The following is a 24262-nucleotide window of genomic DNA, read 5'->3' as shown; positions in this document are numbered from 1 at the left end:
GCACCACAACTGACGAAATACACACACACACACACACACACACACACACACCAAAAAAAGTTCTATGCTTTAAGTTCCCATGAGCCGCAAGGTGTCAGAATGCACTGGCCTTGGAGGACTGGTAGGAGGTGGGGCTGTTGGGTGGGCACCCTCTTCTGCTATCATACAAAAAAAGACATGAAGGTTATGTGTTTGGAGTAATAGCTGAGGACATAGCTGGTGGTGGCCTGGGTCCTGGGCAGACTTAACAGTGAGATTTGGGTTTTGTGTCTCTTCTATATCCACAGCAATCACGTCCCCCTCCCACGGCCCACAAATCTCCTTCACCAGTCACCAGATTGCTGACCCTGACGTAGTGATCATGCCATGCCGTGCTGTCTTTAACCTTCCAACAACCAGGAATGCCACCATTTGGGTGTGCTTTGTCCCCAAAGGTCTATATGTTAGGAGCTCTGTCCTCAGGATGGAAATATAAGGGGATGGGACCTTCAGGAGGGGAAGTACCATGGGACATCCTGAGATCAATTACGTGTCTGTGTGTCCTGGGATTGGGTTAGTTCCTGTGAGACCATTGTTATAAATGCCAGCTCTTAGCCCCACCCAGTGTCTCTCTGGCTTTTTTTTGGGGGGGGGGTCCAATCGTGGGGCCTGAACTCTGGGCCTGGGCACTGTCCCTCAGCTCTGCAGCTCAAGGCTAGTGCTCTACCACTTGAGCCACAGCGCCACTTCCGGCTTTTTTCTTTTTGCTTATGTGGTGCTGAGGAATCGAACCCAGGGCCTCAGGCATGCAAGGCAAGCGCTCTACCACTGAGCCACCTTCCCAGCCCCCTCTCTGGATTCTTGTATAGAATTGTGACAGTTACCTCCCACATACACAGGAGGGAGAGGAGGAAGAAGCCCTGAACAGAGCATGTCTCACGATGTTGGGAACTTTCAATAGTCACAAGCATGAGCTAAATATGCTTCTTTTCTTCATATATAGGTTTGCCTTGGGTATCTCATTATAGTAAAAAAAAACTGACTAATACATGAATCTTGATTTAGTTATATTTATTTCTTATTCTCTTTAAGTAGTTGTACAAAGAGTTTCAATTCAACATGTCAATTTTCGAGTACAATGCATCTTGATATCATCCACTGACTACAGGAAAGTCTTCCTAATTCAGACTTATTAACCTCAACTTGGTGATCATTTTATAATGATTGTACTTGACAAATTGCTTTTTGTAAGTAGGATGAAGTTTGATAATGTAATTACATTTTTGAAGATAATGAAAACAATAAAAACCATTTCCGAATTCTAGAAGCATCAATTTATATAAATAACTGCTCACTCTGCAAATAATTGTATGCTCTGTTCAACTTCATTCAAAAATCTTGGGCAACACTGATGCTCTATTTCCAGAGCTATAGGGAAACAACAGTAGTAATCACAGTAAATAATGACTCAAATCTTTTATAATAGATTTGTGATAGGAAGAATCAAAACCTTAAACAATTTTTTAAAGCTACATTACTGGTATTGGTCTAAATGTATTCACTGCAGGAAGACTGTTGCTCTGTGTAGATGACAAGTCTTGAAATTGCGACAGAGCTAGCTGTGTTGTTAGGGTTGAAAGACATTAAACACAGAAGGACACTAATGCATCTGAAGACAAAGATAAGCTGTGTGCTTTTTATAAAAGGGCATAATTTAGCTTTGTTTGGGGCTTGTCAGCTAAAATATCTTTCTTTCTATCCACCAAATATATCTACTAAATATGGTTTAAAAGATGAAAGTGGAGATGAAAAAGCAAAATGGAGTCCATTTTCCCACAAGGGCATTCCTGAGCTACCCTTCATATTAATCTTCAGAATATTTGTAACCAATCTTTGTGAAACAATTTGATGGTTTGAGATGATCATCACAATAGGTTTACACATTCATCTATCCAAGTATACATGTTCAATTTGAATAAATCAATCCATGGGGTTTTTCAAGTAGACTAAAAGATCGTAGAAATGTATTTTGCTCTAAGATACATAATTCTGGCAACTCATCCAAGTGTTTTTATTTAAATATAACTGTATCAACTTATTTGATCCTTCCAGATCTATCATTTTTTATAGATGACTTTTCCTTTAGTTATAACATACTCAATTAATTCATGATGGCCTCCAAACTGATAAATCAAATGCTCCCATCTAGAAAAAATCAAAACTGTTTTTCAATTCAAAGAAGTCAAAATCTCTACTATAACAATAAAATCAAATCTAAAATGAATTTCTAAAGATTTATCTATAGTTATTGTTAGTTAGGCCATTATGTATATCATTTATGATATGGCCCATGATAAACCAAATGTTTAAAAATATTTAAGTACTTGGTCTTAAATATTGGCTTCACGACATAATACATGAACAGTAAACACATGATTTTCAGTGGAGGGAGTATATTGTGACCATGGAGACAGAAGCATACAGTTGCTTCTCTCTGATGAACATGATGCCTGAGGCCTACAGCAGGCTCACAAGGGGCAAGGAAGGACAGCATTTACAACTTCTAGATTTAGAACTACAAGATCCAAATTGTCCCATTGGATATCCATCTGGTAGGGGACTGGGCATGAATAATAAGAAACAAGAAACAGGATAACGTCGTAAAGAGACTGAGGATCAAATTGGTATCCCAAGTCAAGGAGGTGGGGGTGGGGATGGAATGAATCAGAACCAGAGTGACAAGTTGGAGCTGAGAAAAAGCAAAAGGGCAGGGCCAAGCAGAAAGCCAAAAACACAGGCCAGGACGCATAAATGAAAGGTACCAGTATAGAGCAGGAACCTGGAGATCCATGAAAGGTGGGCTACAGAGAAAGGGACCCCAAGATTAGTCCTAGTGTATGATCTGGAGATAGACCTTCTGGTTGGAAAGGGATAACATTAGAGGGAACTGGTTATTTTCTGAGTCTAGATATGAATGACTGAGTCTGACACTAGAGAGAGAAAAGGGGCCCTGAACCTTGTCTCCATGTGGGAGTGAACATAAAATAATAGGTTAGGTGAATGCTCACCTGGGTGCATTGATGATAATGATGTCTCCCTGTTTGCCAACCTCCAGAGATCCATGCATGTGAGATTTTCCCAGTGCATAGGCCGCGTTGATGGTGCTAGCAGCCAAGGCCTCAGGCATAGACATCCTCATGTTTACACAGGCTAGATGCATGACCATTGGCTAAGACGGGAAGAAGAAAGCATGGGAGGAAAGTAGCAGAACAGCAACAGCTACTTTGGATGGCCTTCCAAACAGCACAACAATTAAGGTGGTTAAATATATAGGTGGTGGGGCTCAGGATGTAGCTCCATGGTTGAGCTCAGACTTGGTATACATGAGGACCTGGGTTTAATCTCAGCAGACTCCAAAAATGTACAGGTGGTAAGACTTGCTAAATTTCTAAATCTCAACTTACAAATGAAGTGGGTGGGGTGCATTACCCTTTGTACAACTAAAGAAATTTTAACACTTGCAAAATGAAAACAAGGATTCTTATGCTTTGGGGAAAAATTCCTTTAATATCAAGATTGTGTAATTTAATATTTATTCATGACTTTTCAAGACCCTGTGTATGATGAAGCTTACCGCCACCCTTACTTGTTATTATAGAGTTCCAGTGAAAATGAATTAATGTAAAACCATAATGCTCAAGGCTAAACCAACAAGTGATTATGCAAAGAAAACTTCTCTCTTCTCTTTAGGTCCAGAGGCATTCACATGGTAAAGAAAAATCCAATTATACTATGAGCCACACCTTTTTAAAAATCTTGTTTCACGGGGAAGTACTTGTAGATTTCTTATATATTTTAGCAGCTAGTGAAGTTAAGTTACTTCTATGCTTGGTTAAAACTGCAGAAAAACATCTGAGCTAATACTTACCATTGAAAAGCAATATGCATTGGGGTTGAAATCACTGCCCAGGGCTACTATCACTCCCTCATCTAACATCTTCCTGGCTCGAGGCTGCTTCAACCTAAGGAAAGAAGAAAAAGATGAGTCTCTAGGAGTTGGAATTTTTGCAGAATAGGTGACCAAAATGGAAGAGAAGAAACAAAACTCAAGGTTAAATGGATAGCACTAGAATTGGGTAGAGCCTTACATAGGGTCATGGGACTCAAGTTTTCATACTGTTTGGGGAATTAATTGGCTGTTATTTAGATTGTAACCATTTCTCTGGCCAATCTCTCCTCTCTCTCTCTCTCTCTCTCTCTCTCTCTCTCTTTTGTCTCTCTCTCTCTCTCTCTCTCTCTGAGAGCTTCTTGCTAAGGGAGAAATTCAGAATTTACAAAGCATGAATAAACTGAGAAACTGTTCTAATAAATTCTAATAAGCTCTTTTGTGGCTTCCAAGTTAAACAACCAACAAATAACGCATAAAGCATTATCGATTTCTCAATTCTCTCTCTCTCTCTCTCTCTCTCTCTCTCTCTCTCTGATGGTTTCAAATATCTTTCCTGGAAACCAGAATAACTTAGAGAGTTAATCAAGAGAATTCAGGGAACAGAGGTAATTCTTGATGGAGAAATCAGAAAAATATAGAACCAGAGGAGTCAGAGGAAGAGTAAGCCTCTTCTATTATTGTCCTGGTCATATAAACAAGATGGAAGCCTTCTGTGACAATGGCAGCTCTCATTTCCAAGGCTACTTCCCTTCAGTAGCATAAAGTCTCCAGGTTTTGTTCCATATTAAGAGATTTTAGGAAAGTAGAAGAAAATCTTCTACTTCCTTTTACTTTTATGTAGTGTTAGAATTTTCAGCTGATATTCCAGCCCTACCTTAGTTTGGAAATCGACTCTCAGACTTTTCTGCCTGGGTTGGCCTTGATACTCTGATCTCAGGCCCCTGAGTAGCTAGGATTACAAGAGCGAGTCACTGGTACCTGGCAAAACATGCTTCTTGAGTGGTGAAAAGGTCTCCAAATTCAATACTGATTGAGGGCTCTGACTGATAACTATTGAGATGTGTAAAAAAAGTAGTTGGTTATACCAAGAGCAAGAATATCTACTGATTTCCTGCATTTAGCCTATATTGTGTCTAATTCAAATGAAAAGAATATTAATAATAAAACTGTATTATATTGTATATGTGTGTGTGTGAAATTAGAGTTTAAAAAGCAACGGAATAGTCTGTCCTTTCTAAATGTTAGTATAAGTCTAGCCTTTCTCAGTTCATATCTTAGGCTGGATTACTCTTTGTTGCGTGTGTAGGGTATAGGGGGCGGGATACTATTTATACATTGAAGGATTTCTAACAACATCTGTGGCCACTACCCACTAGATGCCAGTAGCACCCCTCCCTGCCTAGATAGTGAAAATAAGAAATGTTTCCAACTGTCCTCTGAGGGACAAAATCACCCTAAAGTTTTAACTGCAGAACCGCTGTCCAGCAGACCATGTATCTTACCAATATCTAGCCCTAGCTGGTTTTTCTAGACTACAGACTCCTTGGCAGCCATCACAGGACTGTGTACTGGAAAGGGTGGCAAAACCTCAGATCTCCTAGTTGGCAGAATTAGAGCAATGGCCATTACAAAAGACAGACGAGGTGTAGTCAATTCATATGGAGCCTACGGCAAAATCGCTGGGGATATTTGACAAAATACACTTTCTATATGACCTCAGTTCTTTCCCCACCCAGACCCCCACAATGCCAGGACTGGCACTCAGTTATGGTCCCAGCAGCATCCTTGTAGAAAATGGCTCATTCACACCGGGTAACTCCTTTATGAACATCAAGGCAAAGTTGGCATCTTCGTAGCATCTAAATTTCCATTTTCCATCTGTGTGTTTCAGGACTTGGTCCTTACAGCCTTCATTTCAGGGTCAGAAGCAAGCCTACCTCAGCATGTAGGCCGTGGTGGGCAGGAGGACAGCAGAGCACTGGGCCTTGGCCATGGCAGCGATCCCTTCATCACTCACTTCTTCCAGGTGGCTGATGGCCTGGGCTCCCAGCTCAACCCCCAGCTAGGCACATTGGGCACAGCGAACAAGATTTAATAAATGACGATCAATAAAGTACTATGACATTATCTTTCCTTCAAAAAGCAATTGCGCTCCATTAGGATTTCTTGCCAACTACTTCTTAGGAGCATAAGCTCCCAAATGGAAAAAAATAGAGATGCATTTCCATCTCATGCTCCTTCTAAAATTAATCATTATGAGGGAGGGGGGTAGTTGTAACTGGTGTTTTAATTGAAGGCCTCATGCTTGCTAGGCAAGTTTACACCCTGCCCACAGCCCTTTTTTGCTTTAGCTACTTTTCAGGTAGAGTTTTACATTTTTTTTCAAACTCCTTAGAAAGAAAGGTAGAAGAACTTAATGGTTCAAACATGGTAGATAAAGAGAGAGCAGTTGAAATGATGTCCAAATTTTGGACTTAGCAGCACACAGATGATGCTGTCATGTAATGGCTCAGGAAACAGAGAACAAAAGTTGGAAATGGTATTAAGACACCAAGTTGGACACATGCTTGAGATGTTGGTAGGCAGTCTGTAACTATATTTATGACCCAAAGTAATTGTTCAAGTGTGTGTGTGTGTGTGTGTGTGTGTGTGTGCACGCATGTGAGTGTGCGTGCTGAGGATCAAACATGAGGCCTTGGCTATATGAAAAGAATTATTCTACCAACACCTTCAGATAAAGCTTTGAGAAAAGACATCTAGACTCATGATGGCAAAGACCTTCTTACTGCTGAATTCTTTTTTTTTGGGGGGGGGTCCAGTCATGGGGCCTGAACTCTGGGCCTGGGTGCTGTCCCTCAGCTCTTCAGCTCAAGGCTAGAGCTCTATCACTTGAGCCACAGCGCTATTTCCGGCTTTTTTCTTTTTGCTTATGTGGTGCTGAGGAATCGAACCCAGGACCTCAGGCATGCAAGGCAAGCGCTCTACCACTGAGCCACCTTCCCAGCCCCTCACTGCTGAATTCTTAATATCTGAAATGGCACTTGCACACAATATGTACTCAAATGTTCTTTTTTTAATTTTTTGTTGGTCATAGGACAGCCTGGACACTGTCCTTCAGCTCTTCAGCTCAAGGCAAGCACTCTACCACTTGAGTCACAACACCACTTCCAGTTTTCTAGTGGTTTAATGGAGATAGGAGTCTCATAGACTTTCCTGCCCAGGCTGGCTTTGAACCACGATCCTCAGATCTCAGCCTCCTGAGTAGCTAGGATTACAGGCGTGAGCCACTGGCACCCAGCTCAAATGTTCTTAAAAGGATAAATGAGCAGCTGGGTGCTAGTGGCTCATGCTTGTAATACTAGCTACTCAAGAGACTAAGATCTGAGGATCATGGTTCAAAGCCAGCAGGAAAGTCCATGAAAGTATTATTTCTAATAACCACCAAACAGAAAAGTGGAACTGTAGCTCAAGTTGTAGAGTGCCAGCTGTAAGCAAAAAAGCTCAGAAATAGCACCCAGGCCCTGAGTCAAGCCATAAGATTAGTACACACATGTATGTGCACACACATGCATACTAACTACAAGTGTGAATAGGTGAGTGTGGGAAGGACATACTGAACATACATTTAAACACTGCCCTGTGGCTAATAATGGTGTGTTTTACTAACATTGATCTACAAGTGACAAAGATACATGTAAAATTATTACTTTGTGTTAGTATAGCTTTGTGTAGCAACCAGAGTACGCCATGAATTTAGAAGATGAGATCATAGATATGCTTCTTTTTCTATTCACATTGTGAGCAGCTGCTAATCAAGGCAAATAATCAGGCTGGGGGTGTAGTTTTACCAAGAGCAAGTTCCTGGCACCAAAAAACAAAAAACCAACAGCAACAAAGTAAATGGTCAAACAAGAAAGAAAGAAAAAAAGAAAGGCAGACAGACAGACAGTCAGAAAGAAAGAAAGAAAGGAAGAAAGAAAGAAAGAAAGAAAGAAGGAAAGAAAGAAAGAAAGAAAAGAAAGAAAGAAAAAAAGAAAGGCAGACAGACAGAGAGAAAGAAAGAAAGAAAGAAAGAAAGAAAGAAAGAAAGAAAGAAAGAAAGAAAAGAAAGAAGGAAGGAAGGAAGAAAGAAAGGAAAAAGAAAAAACATCACAAGGTTTCTAATAGAGATCAGAATTTCCCAGGCTCCATCAGACCAAGCTGCATATTGTCCTCCCCATCCTCTCTCTTTTCAGAAGGAAAGGCTAACTTAGAACAAAGGAATGTGCAGTATGTGTTGACACAGGAAGGGCAAAAGGTCATCATACCTCTGCAGCCTTCATGGGGTGAAGTTCATCCCCATGGAAGTTAATCTGTAGCCCCATCTCCTTCCCGCTCTGAAGAATCCTTCTGGTGGAATCCAGATCAAAGACACCCTCCTCACAAAACACGTCTATATTGTCAACCTGTATTTCCCCGTTTCTGCCAAGTTCCTGCAGCTTTGGGAGGTGGCTAGTGACAATGTCAGCAGCAGCTTCAGTGGCAGTCTTCCCTCTGATGCCAGAAATGAGAAAGAGAGAAAGAGAGAGAGAGAGCATGACTTCAAGCCTTGAAAAGATATGAATCAAAGCTAAAACTCAGAACTCCTAACTGGGTTAAGCCTACATAATGGAAGTATCCATGAGAGTTCTTTTCTGGCTGGGCACCCATGGCTCACGCCTGTAATCCTAGCTGCTCAGGAGGCTGAGATCTGAGGATCACAGTTCAGAGCCAGCCCAGGCAGGAAAATCTGTAAGACTCTTATCTCCAATTAACCTCCAGAAAACTGGAAGTGGCGCTGTGGCTCAAGTGGTCAAACACTTGCCTCAAGCTGAAGAGCTAGGGGATAGCTCCCAGGCCCTGAGTTCAAGCCCCATGACCCACAAACAAAAGTAAGAGTTCTTTTCTGCTCCCACCTTATCTGTAGAGATGTAAATTGCTCGGCCATCCTAGCACCCCAGTATTGTCTTTGGGAATGCCCCCAAGGCCACCCACCTGCAGAGTTAAAGCTCTGTGCCCTGGATACTTTAAAGGACCTTTTGGATGCTTGGGTTTGTTGTTGTTGCTTTAGTTTTTCCAGTCCTGGGGCTTGAACTCAGGGCCTGGGAGCTGTCCCTGCGCTTCTTTTGCTCAAGGCTAGTACTCTACCACTCGTGCCACAGTGCCATTTCCAGCTTTTTCTGTGTATGTAGTACTGAGGAATGGAACCCGGGGATTCATGCATGCTAGGCAAGCACTTTGCCACTAAGCCACACTCCCAGTTTGAAGCTGGGCCTTTTGTAAAAGTCAGATGAATAAAGAGCTCTACCTCTTGCTGGTTCCATATCTTTGGCCACATCATTTAGCAATGATTTACATGTTGTGCTTAATCACTGGAACCAAGATATAGATCTCAGACACTCACTGGCAGCTGGAGAAAATTCCTGGGAAACTATGTGAGTGGATGAGTGGAGGGAAGCAATGATTTCTATTTAAGACCGTCATATAGAGTAGGATGTTAGGGAGTGCTATATTACAGATGCATAATTCATGCTTTAAATAGTTATATCACACACTCAAAAGTTGGAAGTAGCTAAATGGAATCAAATCCAGGTTTCATTGTCAAAAAAAAAAAAGGAAAAGTAGACTGGCTTCATATATACACTTCAGATACACTTCATATTTTGTTCGAAACATCTACAATTGTCTGTAGACACATGCTAAAATGTATCACAAAGATTCTGGAAATATTACACATTCTATTTCTTTTCTACAGAACTATTTTTGTGAATCTGAAATGTTATAACTTTTTACTTCCTCTGATTGAAGAGAGCAAATGGATATTAGCATTAAACTTTTATACTTCTTTAGAACATGGTGAATATAGTTAATAATAGTGTACTATATTCTTTCAAACTGTTTTTTGCTAGTTAACTGGAGATAAGTCTCATAGACTTTCTTGTTCAGGCTGGCTTTGAACTACAATCCTCAACTATCAGCCTCCTTAGTAGCTAGGATTATAGCTACTAATTGTTAGCTACCAATTTTCAGTGGTTTTATACTTTATACATCCTTCATTTTTGCTGACCTAAGTAGATCAGTTTTCACTTGAAATCAGGTGACAACAAATAGTTGACTGAAGCCTGTCTTTTTCTTTTCCAATAACAAATCTCTTATGTTTTCACCATAAGAAATGGACATTCCACATTTCACATCGCAAAATATGTTGTACACAATATGTGCAATTTTTACATCTCCAATAAATAAGTTATACTTTTAGAAGATCACAGAAGTAAAAATATAAAATAAATTTAAATGGCTGAATTTTCAAATAATGTTTGTAAGTGTATAGCATATGTACACCTGTCGATGCTGAATGCTGCAGCTCCAGCTCTTTTAGATGGATCTCTTTTAGATCTTTCTGCTCTAGAACCATGGTCCTTTCTGTCTAGAAATTCCAGGATCAAAAGGACTCTGGGCAGATATGCATAAGGAGTAAAGTCATGTAGGAGAAAAGGTTTAGATAAAGGGGAAGGCTAAAACCTTTTAAAATGGAGCTAGGCACCAGTGGCTGACACCTGTAATCCTAGCTACGCTTAAGGTGACCCTCACCAAAATTAGGGCATCTGAGCTACTAGCTGGAAATCCTTCCTGCTGTCTGGCTGTCCTTCGTGCTGTAGGGAACTTACTCTCTCCCCTGAGGCCCCCTCCCTTGGGAGAGGAGGAGTGTGTGACTCCAGAGCTTAGTAGCCTACTTAAGTCTGCAAGCTCCCAGGTGTACCCCAATTAATATCATCCATCATTTTCTAAATCTGTTTTCTAGTCGCATCCCATTTGAACTGCCAATACATACTGTAAGAATAGGGCAAGCATTAAAGGCAGGATCTCTTTGTGGAAACTCCAGGTTCATTATTAAGGGAAATTCTCAGAAGTAGAGAGTCAGAGAAAATTAGGGAGTTAGATATGCTAAGTGTGTTAAATAATAGGGAAACTCAGAAAGAGCCAGGAAACCTAGAAGGTAGTTTGATTTTGAATGTGATAAGAAGTCTGGAATGTGTTCTGGTAAATGTCAGCTAAAACCTGATCGGAATGAAAGGAAGGGGGAGCCTGGAAATGTAACTTTTGCCTCTATGACTTACTGCTTTGCTTATTGAAATTGTAATCATTATTTGTGATCACTAACTACTAGTTTTGCTTCTGTAAACCTGCTTGCTCTCACCTACACTGCCATCTGCGTGTGGCCTGCTTGTCCCTTTAAAACCTTGCTGCAAGAGAGCTTGGCTGCAGTTCTTCACTGCCCTGACAGTGGAGAGCAGCTGTCATGGCTTATAATAAAGATTCCTAGCCTGATTGACTAAGGGTTGGTGACTCCTTTTGCTGATGGTGGGTTCGAAGTCCCACCAACCCAGGAAGTTTGGATACTTCATTCTAGCTACCTGAGAGGCTGAGATCTGAAGATCCCAGTTCAAAGCCAGGCTAAGCAGACAAATTTGAGAGAGTTGTACCGCTAATTAACTGGAAAAAGCTGGAAGTGGAAATATGGTGAAAGTGTGGTAGAGCATCACCCTTTGTGTTGAGAAAGCTAAGCTATTGCAGGCCCTGGGTTCAAGCCCTACTCCCAACACTAAATAAGCAAACAAGACCCTTTGCAATGATCAAGCATTTGAAGTTAAGTAAATATATGAACAGCACAAAACAAAAAAATCCCTTCTGAGCTTCCTAGTTGATAAGGTGTGATCATCGGGTGTACATGGCTACAATGCTTTGTGCTACTTAACTAGCACAGGAAATTACTCAAAGAGTAAAATGTGAAAGGACCTATGAGGGACCTTTTCTTTTTTGCTAACCCAAAGAGCTTGCAACCTTTCCTCTTCTTTCATCATTAAATGTCTAGAAAAACTGATAGGGTGCACGGCCTGGTGGCTCAAGCCTGTAATCCTACTGACTCAGGAAGCTGAGATCTGATGATGATGGTGCAAAGCCAGCCCAGGCAGGAAAATCCGTGAGACTCTGATCTCCAATTAACCACCCGAAAACCAGACGTGATGCTATGACCCAAAGTGGTAGAGCACTAGCCTTGAGCACTAAAGTTCAGGGACAGCAGCCAGGCCCTGAGTTCAAGCCCCATGACCGACAAAGAGAAAAACAACAACAACAAGAAGATGGGCAACGTGATTGGCCACGTAAAGAACTAGAACATCTTTCCGAGGGTGGTGATCTGCGGGTCTCCTTGCTGCACCTCCACGCCCACGGGGAGCCAGGCCTGAGTCAGACCCCGTCCCTCCCTCCACCGGCATTACTTGGGCACTGCGTGGGCCCCGCAGTAGGTGGCCGAGATCCCGATGGGCAGCTCCCGGCGGGCGCGCTCGATCACGCGCAGCATCTTGAGCTCCGTGGGCAGGTCGAGGCCGTATCCGCTCTTGCACTCCACCAGCGTGGTGCCCGCCCGCACCATGCACTGGAGCCGCTGCTGCAGGGCTCCGAACAGCTCCTCCTCCGCCGCCTGGCGCGTGCGCTCCACCGTGAAGTGGATGCCCCCTCCAGCACGGTGGATCTCCATGTAGGTGGCTCCTGCCAACTAAACGCACGGCCCCCTCAGGAGGACTGCAGACGCGTCTACAGACCTACCTCCAGGAGTGAGAGCAAGAGGTGAAGGAGCCGTCAGCTCCAGTACCCACCGACCGGATAGTGGCATGGATGTGTCTATTTCTGAAAGCCCCTACCTCTCCAACTCTTAGAATCTTCCAGACTCTTCTGCTCTTACTTAGATAGTGTGGGATGGAGGCCGGGGTGGGGGTGGGGTCCCAGGAAAGAACTGGACGGCAGAGATGGGCATTGATGGGTAGCTGAGGATCTCAGGACAGCAATACCTTAGTACAGGAGTATCTCAACAACCCACAGCCCCAATCCTTCCTATTAACATGTTTTGTTTGGTTTTGGTTTTGTTTGTGCTCGGGGCCTGAGCACTGTCCCTGAGCTTCTTTTGCTCAAGGCTAGCACTCTATCACTTGAGCCACAGCACCATTTCCAGCTTTTTCTGTTTATGTGGTGCTGAGGAATTGAACCCAGGGCTTCATTCATGCTAAACAAGCACTCTATCACTAAGCCACCTTCCCAGCCCCTTAACATGTTTTAAAAAGCAAAGATAGGCCGAGGTGCTGGCCTAGCTACTCAGGAGACTGAGATCTGAGGGTGGCAGTTCAAAGCCAGCCCAGGCAAGAAAGTCTATAAGACTCTTATCTCCAATTAACCACAAAAAGCCAGAAGTGGGACTGTGGCTCAAATGGTAGAGCACAAGCCTTGAGCACAAAAAGCATAGGGACAGTGCCCAGGCACAGAGTTCAAGCCCCAGGACAAGGAGAGGGGGAACAAACAAAAAACAAAATAGCTGGGCACATGTGGCTCACACCTTTATTCCCAGCTACTCGGGAGGATGAGATCAGAGGATAGCTATTCAAGGACAGTCCTGGGAAGGGAGTCTGTGAGAGTTTGTTGTTGTTGTTGCACGTGCTAGGCAATGGCTTTGCCACTGAGCTACATCTGAGCCCTCTGTGAGACTTTTGCCTCTAATTAGCCACTAAAAAGTCAAAAACTCAAGTAGCAGAGTGCCAATCTTGAGTGAAAAAATTAAGCAAGAGCATAGGCCCCCGAGTTCAAGGCCCAGTACAACACACACACACACACACACACACACGAAAGGTAAGAAAAGAGTTCAGGGAATCTCATTACAGTCATCTGAATCTCTGGGGAATGAAGGCAGCTTTTACATGTCCATATTTGGGCATCTGAGTTGGTAGAATTTATAAATAAGTTAGCTTTGTCGCTATTTGCTTTCTATACTCCAGCAAGTAAAAATATGCATTAAGAAGATGTGGATGGGGAGAATGAAGTAAAAAATTCAATGCAAACTCTACAAAATTAAGAAAAGTGAGGGAAGGGGTGGCTTGGGAGAGGGGGTGAGGATGTTGGGAGGGTTGGGAGGAGGGGTGAGGATGTTGAGAGGGTGACATTGATCAGGATGCTTGGTATTCCTAAGCTGCTTTGCTGAATGACAACCGCTGAATGTGGCAAAGTCTGCTGGCTGATGAACTCGGTAGACTTCATCTTTGTACTCTATGTTGATATCCCGTCATCCATTGAGGTTACCTTCATTGCAAACTCGTGAACTCTTTCTCCAGCCCAGACAGGATGTGTATGTGCATCCACCAACCCTGCAATCAATGAAGGTCAAGAAGGAGAAGGCAAATGAAGAAGGAGGACAGACTAATGTATCAGCCTTGCAGGGGAAAGTATGGTTGTGAAAAGGCCAGACCTTCGAAAGGAGAAATTTAGTACACGGACCCACAAATATTTGTCATACATTATAAGACCTGTTTAAAACAAGTTGCTATTCTCCCTCTTTACATTCATTGAGTGACTGTTCAAAACAGCTCTCGAAGCTGTTTGTTTTAGGGGAAGGAAGTAAATACCTGGTAGGACACATTTCCCAGAACAATCAATTCTTTCTTCAAAAGTGTCTTCAGAAAACTGACGCTGGATAGCATCAGCAGGACCGATAGCTTTTATGAGCCCATCACTAGAGAAAAATGCAAGTAATAGTTACCAGTTTCGTGGGAAACCATATGCTTTACTTTTATATTGTTGTGACCAAATTACCCAAAAGAACAGTTTAAAAGGAGGAACTATTGATTTTGCTCCTGTTTCAGGTGGGCAAGCCCACCATGGTACAGATGATGCTGCAAGCAGAGCCTTGCAGGACAAGTCTCCCCCCCTCCCAAGTTACCTACTTCCAAACTGGTTCCCACCTCCTGCCCTTCACCACCTCCAATTAAGGTCCAATCACTTCCCAAAATCCCATCTGCTGTCAACCATGCCCCTAATATATTTCTTGCAAGAAAGCTAATGATCTAAAATGTCTTCAGATACCATACTGTCAACCAGCCAACACTTAACTGTTGTGATTCCCTCTTGAACTTGAGTTTTTGAGAGAGTGACTGTAGCCACCATAAAGACAAAAGGCCAACTTATGTGTAGTAGAGATTGCTAGCTGCTCCCCAACATGGCCATTCTCCCTTCCTACAGGACTAGACCCCCTAAGTTTTAGCTGGACATGTGACCACTCAGGAAAAAAGTTACTTTTTCATCTCATCAGCCAAGAAGAACCATGTGATGAGGTTCTAGCCAATAGGATTGTTTTCACTCTCTATTCTCACTGGCTGGAAAGGAGACACAACTAGAGATGGAGCAGCCATCTTGGATGGTGGAAGGACTGTGAGAAAGTGGGTTGTGCACAGTAGAGCAAGATTGTGATGTAAGGAAGTAGGTAGAAATCTCAGAAGAAGGTGCAAACCTATCACCCAAGTTCCAACCCTAGGTCCCCAGACACTCCATAGGTGGTAATTTTGTCATCAAAACATCTTAATAAAAGTGGTATCCTTAGAAAGGAACCCTCCTTAAATGGCACATGTGGACATTGTTCTTGGCTGTCCTTAAGGAACCGTAGGTAAGCCTTCATGTTTTTGTTCTACCTATCCATATCATCACAACAAAATGCCTTGTGCAAATGGGCATGCGCAGTGGAAACACTGTTATTGAAAAACTATTATGTCACCACAACCTGCCATTCACAAACTTCACCATAAATAGCCCCTCATGTGTGAGGGGCTCTCAGACCTTCCACTCAGCACAAACCAGCCCTCAATTGTCCCGGACACCATTCCGCTAGACCTTTGCTTTCAATGTTTTGAGATAGGGTCTCACTATATAACTCATGCTGACTTTGAACTCACAATTTTCCTTTCTCAGCTAAAAGTACAGACATGTGCCATTATGCCCATGATCACAGGTAATCTTTTTAAGGGGAGGAGAAGAACAGAGAAGGATATGCTGTTCTTTGTTTAATTTTTGAACAGTTTAGGAAGAAAAAGTCCACGTAACTTTTTGGAAGCAGTCAAGCTAATCAGCAATCCCAAATAAATCCTAGAAGCGACAGGGTGATTATCATGAAAACTTCAGGGAGGGTGATTTACGGAAGACATTTTGGTTACTATGTTATTTGTTTGTTAAGGGATCACTCTGTAGTCTATGCTGGCCTCTAACTCACAGTCCTCCTACCTCAACCTCCCAAGTGCTGGGAATACAGACATACACCTCAGGTCCAGCTTAGCATAGCAAGATGATGTGTTTCTTCTTATGTATATCATCCTAAATATTGCTCTTCTCTTATGGATCATATACCCCGTTCATTTCAGCAGCCCTTGCGTGGTCCTTATCAGCTCCATCCAGCACAGATCTCTCTAGCTTTGCACTTCATCACACCGTGTTCCAGTTATCTTTTCCTATGTCTTGTCCCTCACTACATAGCTCTTCCGGACAGAACCAGTCTTAATCATTTTTGTATCTCCCTAACTGCTCAGTTCATCTATGGTGAGTGGATAAAAAGAGTCTACACTTTTAGGTTTGCTGTCTACCCGACTCTCACTGGCTTTCAAAAAGGGTGATAAAATGTCAGTCCATTTTGGCTTCTCCCTTGAAGCATTCAAATAGTTTTTATGGGTGAAACTGTGTTTGCATTCCTATTATTTTTGTTCATTTAGACATTTTCAATTTGCTCTTAGACTTTAGCTGGGACACTTGTAAAGGGGGTGATAATTTGTGATTCTCTTCTGTCACCTCTTGGTGGCAGAGTCAGAAATTTTTTTAAGGTTATCTATAACCCTCCCACACACAGCTTAATTTAAGAGACTTGGAGATCTCAATGAATAAATGCAATGCCCTGTGACAGGTAAGCATTGAGATTTTAAAATTTTAGAAAGAAGTTTCTAGAATCTCCCTAAGCACTTTTTATTCCAGGGCCCATCTTCTATATCTATAGCTTACAGGAAATGGCTACTAGTTGATATTACTGAGTTATATCTACTCAAGAGGCTGAGATCTGAAAAGCCTAGTTCAAAGTCGGGCTGGACAGAAAAGCCCTGAGACTTTTATCTCCAAGTAATCAGTAAAAAGCTGGAAATGAAAATGTGGCTCATGTGGTTGAGTAATAGGTTGGAGTGGGGGGGGAGGGGGGAAAGCAAGAGTATGAGGCTCTGAGTTTAAGCCCCAATACTGACACATACATACACAAAAAAAGTGAAAATGTGGACATTACCAGATAATTACTTGGCAGGTATGTAAAATAATGAATAAGTAGGTAAATTGAAAGCAACGCAAAATTCTGAATATTCTTGCAAATACAATTTTTAATTATTTTTTTTGTCGGTCATGGGGCCTGAACTCTGGGCCTGGGCGCTGTCCCTCAGCTCTTCAGCTCAAGGCTAGCACTCTACCACTTGAGCCACAGCACCACTTCAGGCTTTTTCTGCTTATGTGGTGCTAAGGAATTGAACTCAGGGCCTCATGCATATAAGGCAAGCGCTCTACCACTGAGACACCTTCCCAGCCTGCAAATACATTTTAATATAAACAAACCCAACAAACTCTGAGAACCATGTAGCCAATCAAATTAAGAAAAAAGTGATCTTCCAGCCCACAAGTCGATTCTGTCCTTTTTCTTCCTTATTTTATGTGGTCCTAATGAGCACATGGCTATAGAGAACATGTCTTAGAACCTAGGACTTCATGTCTGCTAGTATTACTATCATTTCTAAGATATTCTGTTTCCCACCACTAGGTAGATATTTTCTCAGCTTTCTCATCAGATATATTATTTTAACATTTTTTAGTAGGAAACTATTTCTGCCCTGTGCTAACTAGAACAAACCCTAAACACTAGGCTATTATGCAACCCTAAGCAGTCTCAGATAAGCCTTGGTCTGTTTGTGAAATCCCAGGCAATTGGAGCCCCACAGGTCTGGCATGGGGATCCGCATCCAATCCCCACTCTTACTCCAAGTGGCCCTAGCAAACTCTGGCTATTCCACAGGAAGCTCCAAAGGTTAAAAGGAAACAACTGAAAATAAACTCTTGTAATCAGGTTAAATCCTGACTTCTCATCATTCAAAACCACTGCCATGTAAGCATTTTCTAGTTCTCAGGTTTGAGTGTGCAGATCAAGGTACAAGAGAGATCTTTTATAAAGATTCAGGTTGTGCTGAGCCTCACTCCTGTAATCCTGACTTCTCAGGAGGCTGTGATCTTAGGATCACAGTTCGAAGCTAGCCTGGGCTGGAAAGGCCAGTTTGGGGAAACTCTTATCTCCAATTTACCACCAAAAAAGGCCAGAAGTAGAGATGTGGCTCACGTGGTAGAGAGCTAGCTTTGAGAGAAAAAAAAATCAGGGACAGTGTATAGGCCCTGAGTGCAAGCCCCAGGACCTACATGCATATGCTTGTGCATGCATATACACATACACACACACACACACACACACACACACACACACACTTCATAATAGCTGGGTTTGGTAGCAGCTCATCCTAACTACATGAAAAGCCTAACTAGTCAACACTGTGCACAGATGCAATATCCTATTCGTACAATAACCAAAGCAACAGACCTAGAACAAATCATATTAAGTGAGGTAAGCGAAACTCAGAGAGATTAATGACGGATAAATAAGCAGAAGCTAGACCTAAACTACTCCAGGATATGATCAATTATACAGGACTGTAGGCATTCACACACAGTGAGACCAAAGGAGAACATTCTTAGGGGAGGAACACAAAGGGTAATGCCTTGTGCCTCTGTTCGTATAAAAGAACGCTAACCAAAATGATAGGTATGCCAGTAAATGGAAGCAAAGGAAGAAATGAAAGAATGTGAGGAGAGAGGGGGGAAGAGGGAGGGAGGAAAGGAAGGGAACTGAAGGGAAATGAAGAGGAAGGAAAGGAGAGGAAAAGAGAAGGGAGGGGAGGGGAGGAGAAGGGAGGTAAAGAGAGAGGAGAGGAGGGCAGAGGAGAGGAGGGGAGGGGAGAGGACATGAGGGTAGGGGAGGGGGGAATAACCAAGGCAAATAGAGGTGGGGGTGAGGGTTGGGGTTCAAGTGATAGAACAACATCCTAGCAAGGCCCCGAATTCAAATCCCAGTACTGAAGGGAAAAAAGAAAAACCCCAAGCCATACCGGAATGGATGGAATGGATGGTTAACCAGACGGGGCGGGGTGCGTCTCAATGGTGTTGGCCTCGGGTGTTTAAGTGCAAGCCTATCCTAGTCTTTAGGACTAGGGCTCCCCCGCCCCCCCGCCCCCCCGCCCCCCTGCCGCCATCTATCTGCCACCGTGCGCGCCCAGCCACTTACGTGCCCACCACCAGGCTGGCGCCCTCCAGCACCGCCAGGCTGCGCAGCGCGCCCCCGGCCAGGAAGCGCTCGCCCCGGGCGCACACCAGCACCGCCTGCGTTCTCCAGCAGCAGCAGGCGGTGGCCGCCCGCCATGGCGCCGGCCGGGCTCTCCTCGGGGCCCGGCTCTCCTCGGGGCGCGAGGCCGCCGCGCTTGGGCAGCGGGAGGGCGGGAGGCGGGCGGCCGGGCGGGCCAGCGCGGGCCTCTCCAGCATCCAGAGCACGGGGCGGGGCGGGGCGGGCACTGGCAACCGCTGCCCTCGGGCGCCGGGGAGGGCAGGGGGGCGGACAATAAGCGGAAAAAAGGTGACAGTAACAAGTTCCACCGAGAAGAACAATCCGCCATGCGCTCGGTCACGGCCTCCGGTCTTTTCTATGTCACTCTTACACGCTTGGGGCTAAGGGAGGTAGAGATTGTGTCCCCACTTCTCAGAGAAGGGAATCGAAGATGCGTCACCTGGAGAGAGCAAGATGATGGGCTCTGTGGATCACCTACCTAGCCAGGGAAAGGGGGTGACCTCTGCCGGGATGGGGGGTGCTGGGACGGGACCCGAAGAGGGAGCCCCGGAGGGGACAGACGGGGAGAGACAGTGAGAGATGGCTGGCGAGAGACAGCAAAAGACAGGAAAGGAGCCCCCCCCCCGGGAGTGGGCACAGCCTGTGTGTGCACACACGTGCCTGTGTGTGTGTGCAGGTGTGTATGTGTGCAGTGCAGGTGTATATTGTGTGCCTTATGCGTGTACATGTGTGTATGTGTGCGTGCATGTGTGTGCACGTGCATGTGTACTGTGTGGTGTGTGCACACACTCGTGTGCACTGCGTATGTGTGCATGTGTGTGCATGTCTATGAGTGCATGTGTGTGGTGTGCACGTGTGTGGTGGTGTGCACGCATGGGAGTGCATGTGTATAGTGTGTGCCTCTATATGGGTGTGCACGTGCATGTGTGTGGTGTGTGCATGTGTGTGTGGTGTGTGTGTCTGTCTGTCTGTCCAAGAGTAGAGGCCAGGGGCGGGGTGGGAACAGAACCTGAGATGGAGTTTCAGGAGGGGACAGGATGGGAAGAATCCGCAGCTGGGGACAGATCTGGGGCGCAGAGAGGACACACTGGGAAGGGGGTGAGTTGAGGGAGGGGGCGCGAGGGTCACCGTGTGAACAGGGGTGCGTGGGGAGAGGTGCAGTGGAGAGAAGGTGGGGGACAGGAAGCGGGGCGGTGGGGGGGGGCTGCCCTGGGCAGGAGATGCCGTGTGGGAGATGCGTGGGGTCACGCGGCGTGGAGGAACGCGGCGGGCGCCCGCACTTTTCGGTTGGTCAGCTCTGCTCCAGGATTCGCTTCCAGAGCGTCCCCAAGATGAAGGGGAACCCGGGTGAGGGGGGATAGATCCGAGACCACGCGGATCCTCGCCGGACGCCTCTGCCCACTTCGCTAGGTTGGAGCTGCACCTGGGCCCAAACTCGCGGAGGTAAAGCAGGCCGCAGCCGGAGCCCCAGCCGGGCCCGCCCCACCCATCCCAACCGTACCCCAGAGTATACGCTCCTCAAGTGTAAGAAAGATGGTCTGTGAATCTCACACCTTTTTTCCTCTTCCTCTTCCTCTCCATCTATTGCTAGGAAACACGGGCGGGTGTTGTGTTAATGCTTAATTACTTTGGGTTAGACACTGTCTAACCACTGCCAACCCCACCAACAAATCCTACAGAGCCAAGAGCAAAAACTCCCTCAGAAAAACAAATCTAAAACCATGCTCGATAGGAAAGGTACTCGTTACCCTACTCATGTAACTGTAAGCCCTCTGTGCAGTATTTTTACAATAAAAAATATATACAAAAAATAAGAAAGGCAAAAAGAAAAATCTAAAAAGAAACCACATTCAATCAGGACCTTAAAAAAAGAGAGGCCAGGGAAAAGAGAGAAAGGAAAACAACTGAAAAGAAATAATGCAATGGAAAGAGACACCACAGGGGGGGGGGAAATCCAAAAATGATCCCCCCCCTCTTCAGCACAAAATAACAAACCTCTGTGTATTTATGCAGTTTTAAAGAACGAAAGGAAACAGAAACACATGCTCCACTGATTCACAGAGAAATATTAAATATAAATGTTCTGCTGACTTTAATCTGTCTTCTTTTGCCACTACAAGAACACTTGCAGATTCGTGCAGCTGTTGATATAAAGGATGGGTTAAAACTATAGGGATAAAGGAAGGTTTAGGGGATTGCTGCTTTTGTTATGCGCTACTTGAGCTCAGGTTATTACGCTTTCCCTAAGCCTGTTTTCTTGTCCCTATTACTGGAATAATTGTTTCTGCTCTCTGGATTTGTTTGAGCTTTAAATGAAAAAAAAAAAGTAAATAACTTAGGCCAATGCTTACTTTTAAATGAGTAATAAGTAGTGTCATCATCATTAGGTTCTGTGTGTGTGTGTGTGCGTGCACATACACACTCCCACTTGTACTGGGATTTGAACTCAGAGTCTGTCCCTTAGTTTTTGCACTCAAGGCTGGAGCAATATCACGTGAGCCACAGCTCTCACTTGGAGTTTTGGTGTTGTTGTTGTTATTGTTTGTGAATGTGGTTAATTGGAGATAAAGAGTCTCACAAACTTTCCTTCTGGGGGCTGGCTTTGAACCATAATCCCCTCAAGACTCAACCTCTTGAGTAGCTAGGAATACAAAAGTGAGCCTTGAGGGGCAGGGGGGGGGACTGAGAAGGTGGCTCAGTGGTAGAGCGCTTGCCTTGCATACATGAGACCCTGGGTTCGATTCCTCAGCACCACATAAGCAGAAAAAGCCGGAAGTGGCACTGTAGCTCAAGCGGTAGAGCGCTAGCCTTGAGCTGAAGAGCTGAGAGACAGCACCCAGGCCCAGAGTTCAGGCCCCGCGAACAACAACAAAACAAAACAACAAAAGTGAGCCTCAGGTGCTCTGCCTTCATCAGGTTATTTTAATGCTGCTGTTTGTCTCGCTGGCCAATTGGGTTAAGGATCTGGCTTCAGACAGTCGTACCGGTTCCACTGCTCACTTCAGAGAAGTATTACATACTAAGTACACACTTGTAGCTTCCAAAGTTTTGGCTCATCTACAGAAAGCATCCTTCTTTTCCATGAGCATTTATGTCTGTAGGTGAAGTGAATGCATCTGATTGCACCTGCAAACAAGAGGTTTGCAAAGCAGGATGTCTAAGCGTGATTTCTCTCATTGGTTACTGTTGAATAGGTGGGGGGGGCAGACGGAGGGGGGATAACTAATTTTTCCTTAGTAATAACTAACATCCCTGTTGATCTTGTCAGTTTGCAAAGTATTTTCCCCATCACCTGACTATATTTTCAGACTTCCTTCCCCTATACTTCCTGCCATTTGACCTCCAGTTCTATTTTTCCAGTTTCTAGTCAGAAACGTCAACAGAAAATCCATACCAAACAGCAAACCTGACGCCAGCACGGCCACAGAGGTCAGGCTGAAAGTAATTTCCTCATCCTTGTGCTCAGCTCCTGATCTAATCAGAAGAGGTGGGTCAGGGAGCAGGCCAAGGACCTGGTGGCCTCTGACTTTCAGGTAAACAAAAATCTGCTAGCTCTGAGGTCTCGACACCATCCAAGGGCACAGTGCACAGCCCTTCCTCCCAGTATTTGTCCAAGGTGGGTGGGGAGGAGGTGGGGAGAAAAATGGAAAGACATTGGGTCTGAGAGAATCTATGCAGGTAGGTATGTGTGTGTGTGTGTGTGTGTGTGTGTGTGTGTGTGTATGTGTGTGTGTGAATGTGTGTGCCCATCCTGGGCTTGAACTCAGTGCTGTTCCTGAGCTGCTTTTGCTTGAGGCTAGTGCTCTACCACTTGAACCACAGCTTCACTTCTGGCTTTTTGATAATTTATTGGAAATAAGAGTCTCACAGAGTTTCCTGCCTGGTGGCTTTGAGCCAAAATCCTGATATGTCAGCCTTCTGAGTAGTGAAGATTACAGGCATGAGCCACTGACGCTTGGCTTGGCTTAGATATAACATTTAAGAAGGAAGCAAAAAACCCAGTATTTAAAATAAGCAATACTCTTAATGCATTATTTGAAAATGCAAAACATAATGTTTAAACACAATGAGCAAAATATCAAGTGTTTAAATAAAGACAAGATGTGTGAGCTAGATTCAGGCTGAGGATTTTGGGGGTCACATCAATACAAACTCAGATCCTGGCTGTATTTAAAATTTTTGATATTATGATCATGGTATTTGCTTTTCATCACTGTAACAAATGATCTGGTACCATCCGCTTATAAAGAGTTAAAGCTTTATTTTGGATCACAAGTTTGAAAATCAGTGGTCAGTTGGCCCTGTTGCTTTGGGCTTCTGGTGAGAGAGCACATCCTGGTTAGAGTACACAGTGGAATAAAACCATTCATCTCGTGGCCAGGAAGTGAAGACAGAGGAAAAGGAAGAAACGGGACTCCCAGAATCTCCTTCAAAAGCACATTTAGAATAACCTAAAAACCTGTCAGTAGGCAACATCCCTCAATAGCACCCAGCTGGGAACCCCTTTTAATCAGTCTTTGAGGGGTATTCAAAAACAAAACTATAATATGAATTATAGATTTCTCCTGCATTAATTAGGAATAACTGTATTAGCATGTTATTTATGTTGATAACTGAGCTGTTTTCTTGAGGTTTATGTTTGTCTTTCATGGTTTTTTTTTTTAAAGGAGGACAACAGTTGCTTAAATTTTACAACGAAGGTGAGTACTTCAATCCCCTAACCCTAATGCTAAACCTGATCAGAATGAAAGGAGAGATTGTGCCAAATCAGAGGTAATCACCTTAATGTTTGGTAAATAGCTTCTCATACACCTGTCAGGTTTTTGCATGTGTTGTTTTTTTACTCATATGATTTCCATTCTTTTGAAATAGTGGGGTTTTTTACTTATAATATGTGGTAGGCAGGGCAAATAGTGACTATAGAATCTTTTTTTTGGGGGGGAGGGTCCAGTCGTGGGGCCTGAACTCTGGGCCTGGGCGCTGTCCCTCAGCTCTTCAGCTCAAGGCTAGCGCTCTACCACTTGAGCCACAGTACCACTTCC

At 44.1% G+C, this 24262-nt stretch overlaps 1 protein-coding gene across 1 annotated transcript; it reads right to left on the bottom strand.

Moving 5' to 3' along the window:
• Positions 1-1066: 1066 nt before the first annotated feature.
• On the bottom strand, positions 1067-19298 carry Amdhd1 (amidohydrolase domain containing 1). The gene is given in 10 exon segments (XM_013019404.1): positions 1067-2184; positions 3048-3208; positions 3908-4001; positions 5866-5990; positions 8236-8461; positions 12226-12503; positions 14072-14136; positions 14395-14501; positions 19164-19262; positions 19264-19298. Coding segments are annotated over 10 exon segments (1278 nt in total). The 3' UTR covers positions 1067-2096.
• Between the last annotated feature and the right edge of the window lie 4964 nt (positions 19299-24262).

Source organism: Dipodomys ordii, unplaced genomic scaffold (assembly GCF_000151885.1).
Source record: "Dipodomys ordii isolate 6190 unplaced genomic scaffold, Dord_2.0 Scaffold3, whole genome shotgun sequence".
In the NCBI taxonomy this organism is placed as follows: Eukaryota; Metazoa; Chordata; class Mammalia; order Rodentia; family Heteromyidae; genus Dipodomys; species Dipodomys ordii.
Note: the sequence above shows the minus strand (reverse complement) of the source record. Positions and strands in the feature narration are given on the sequence as shown.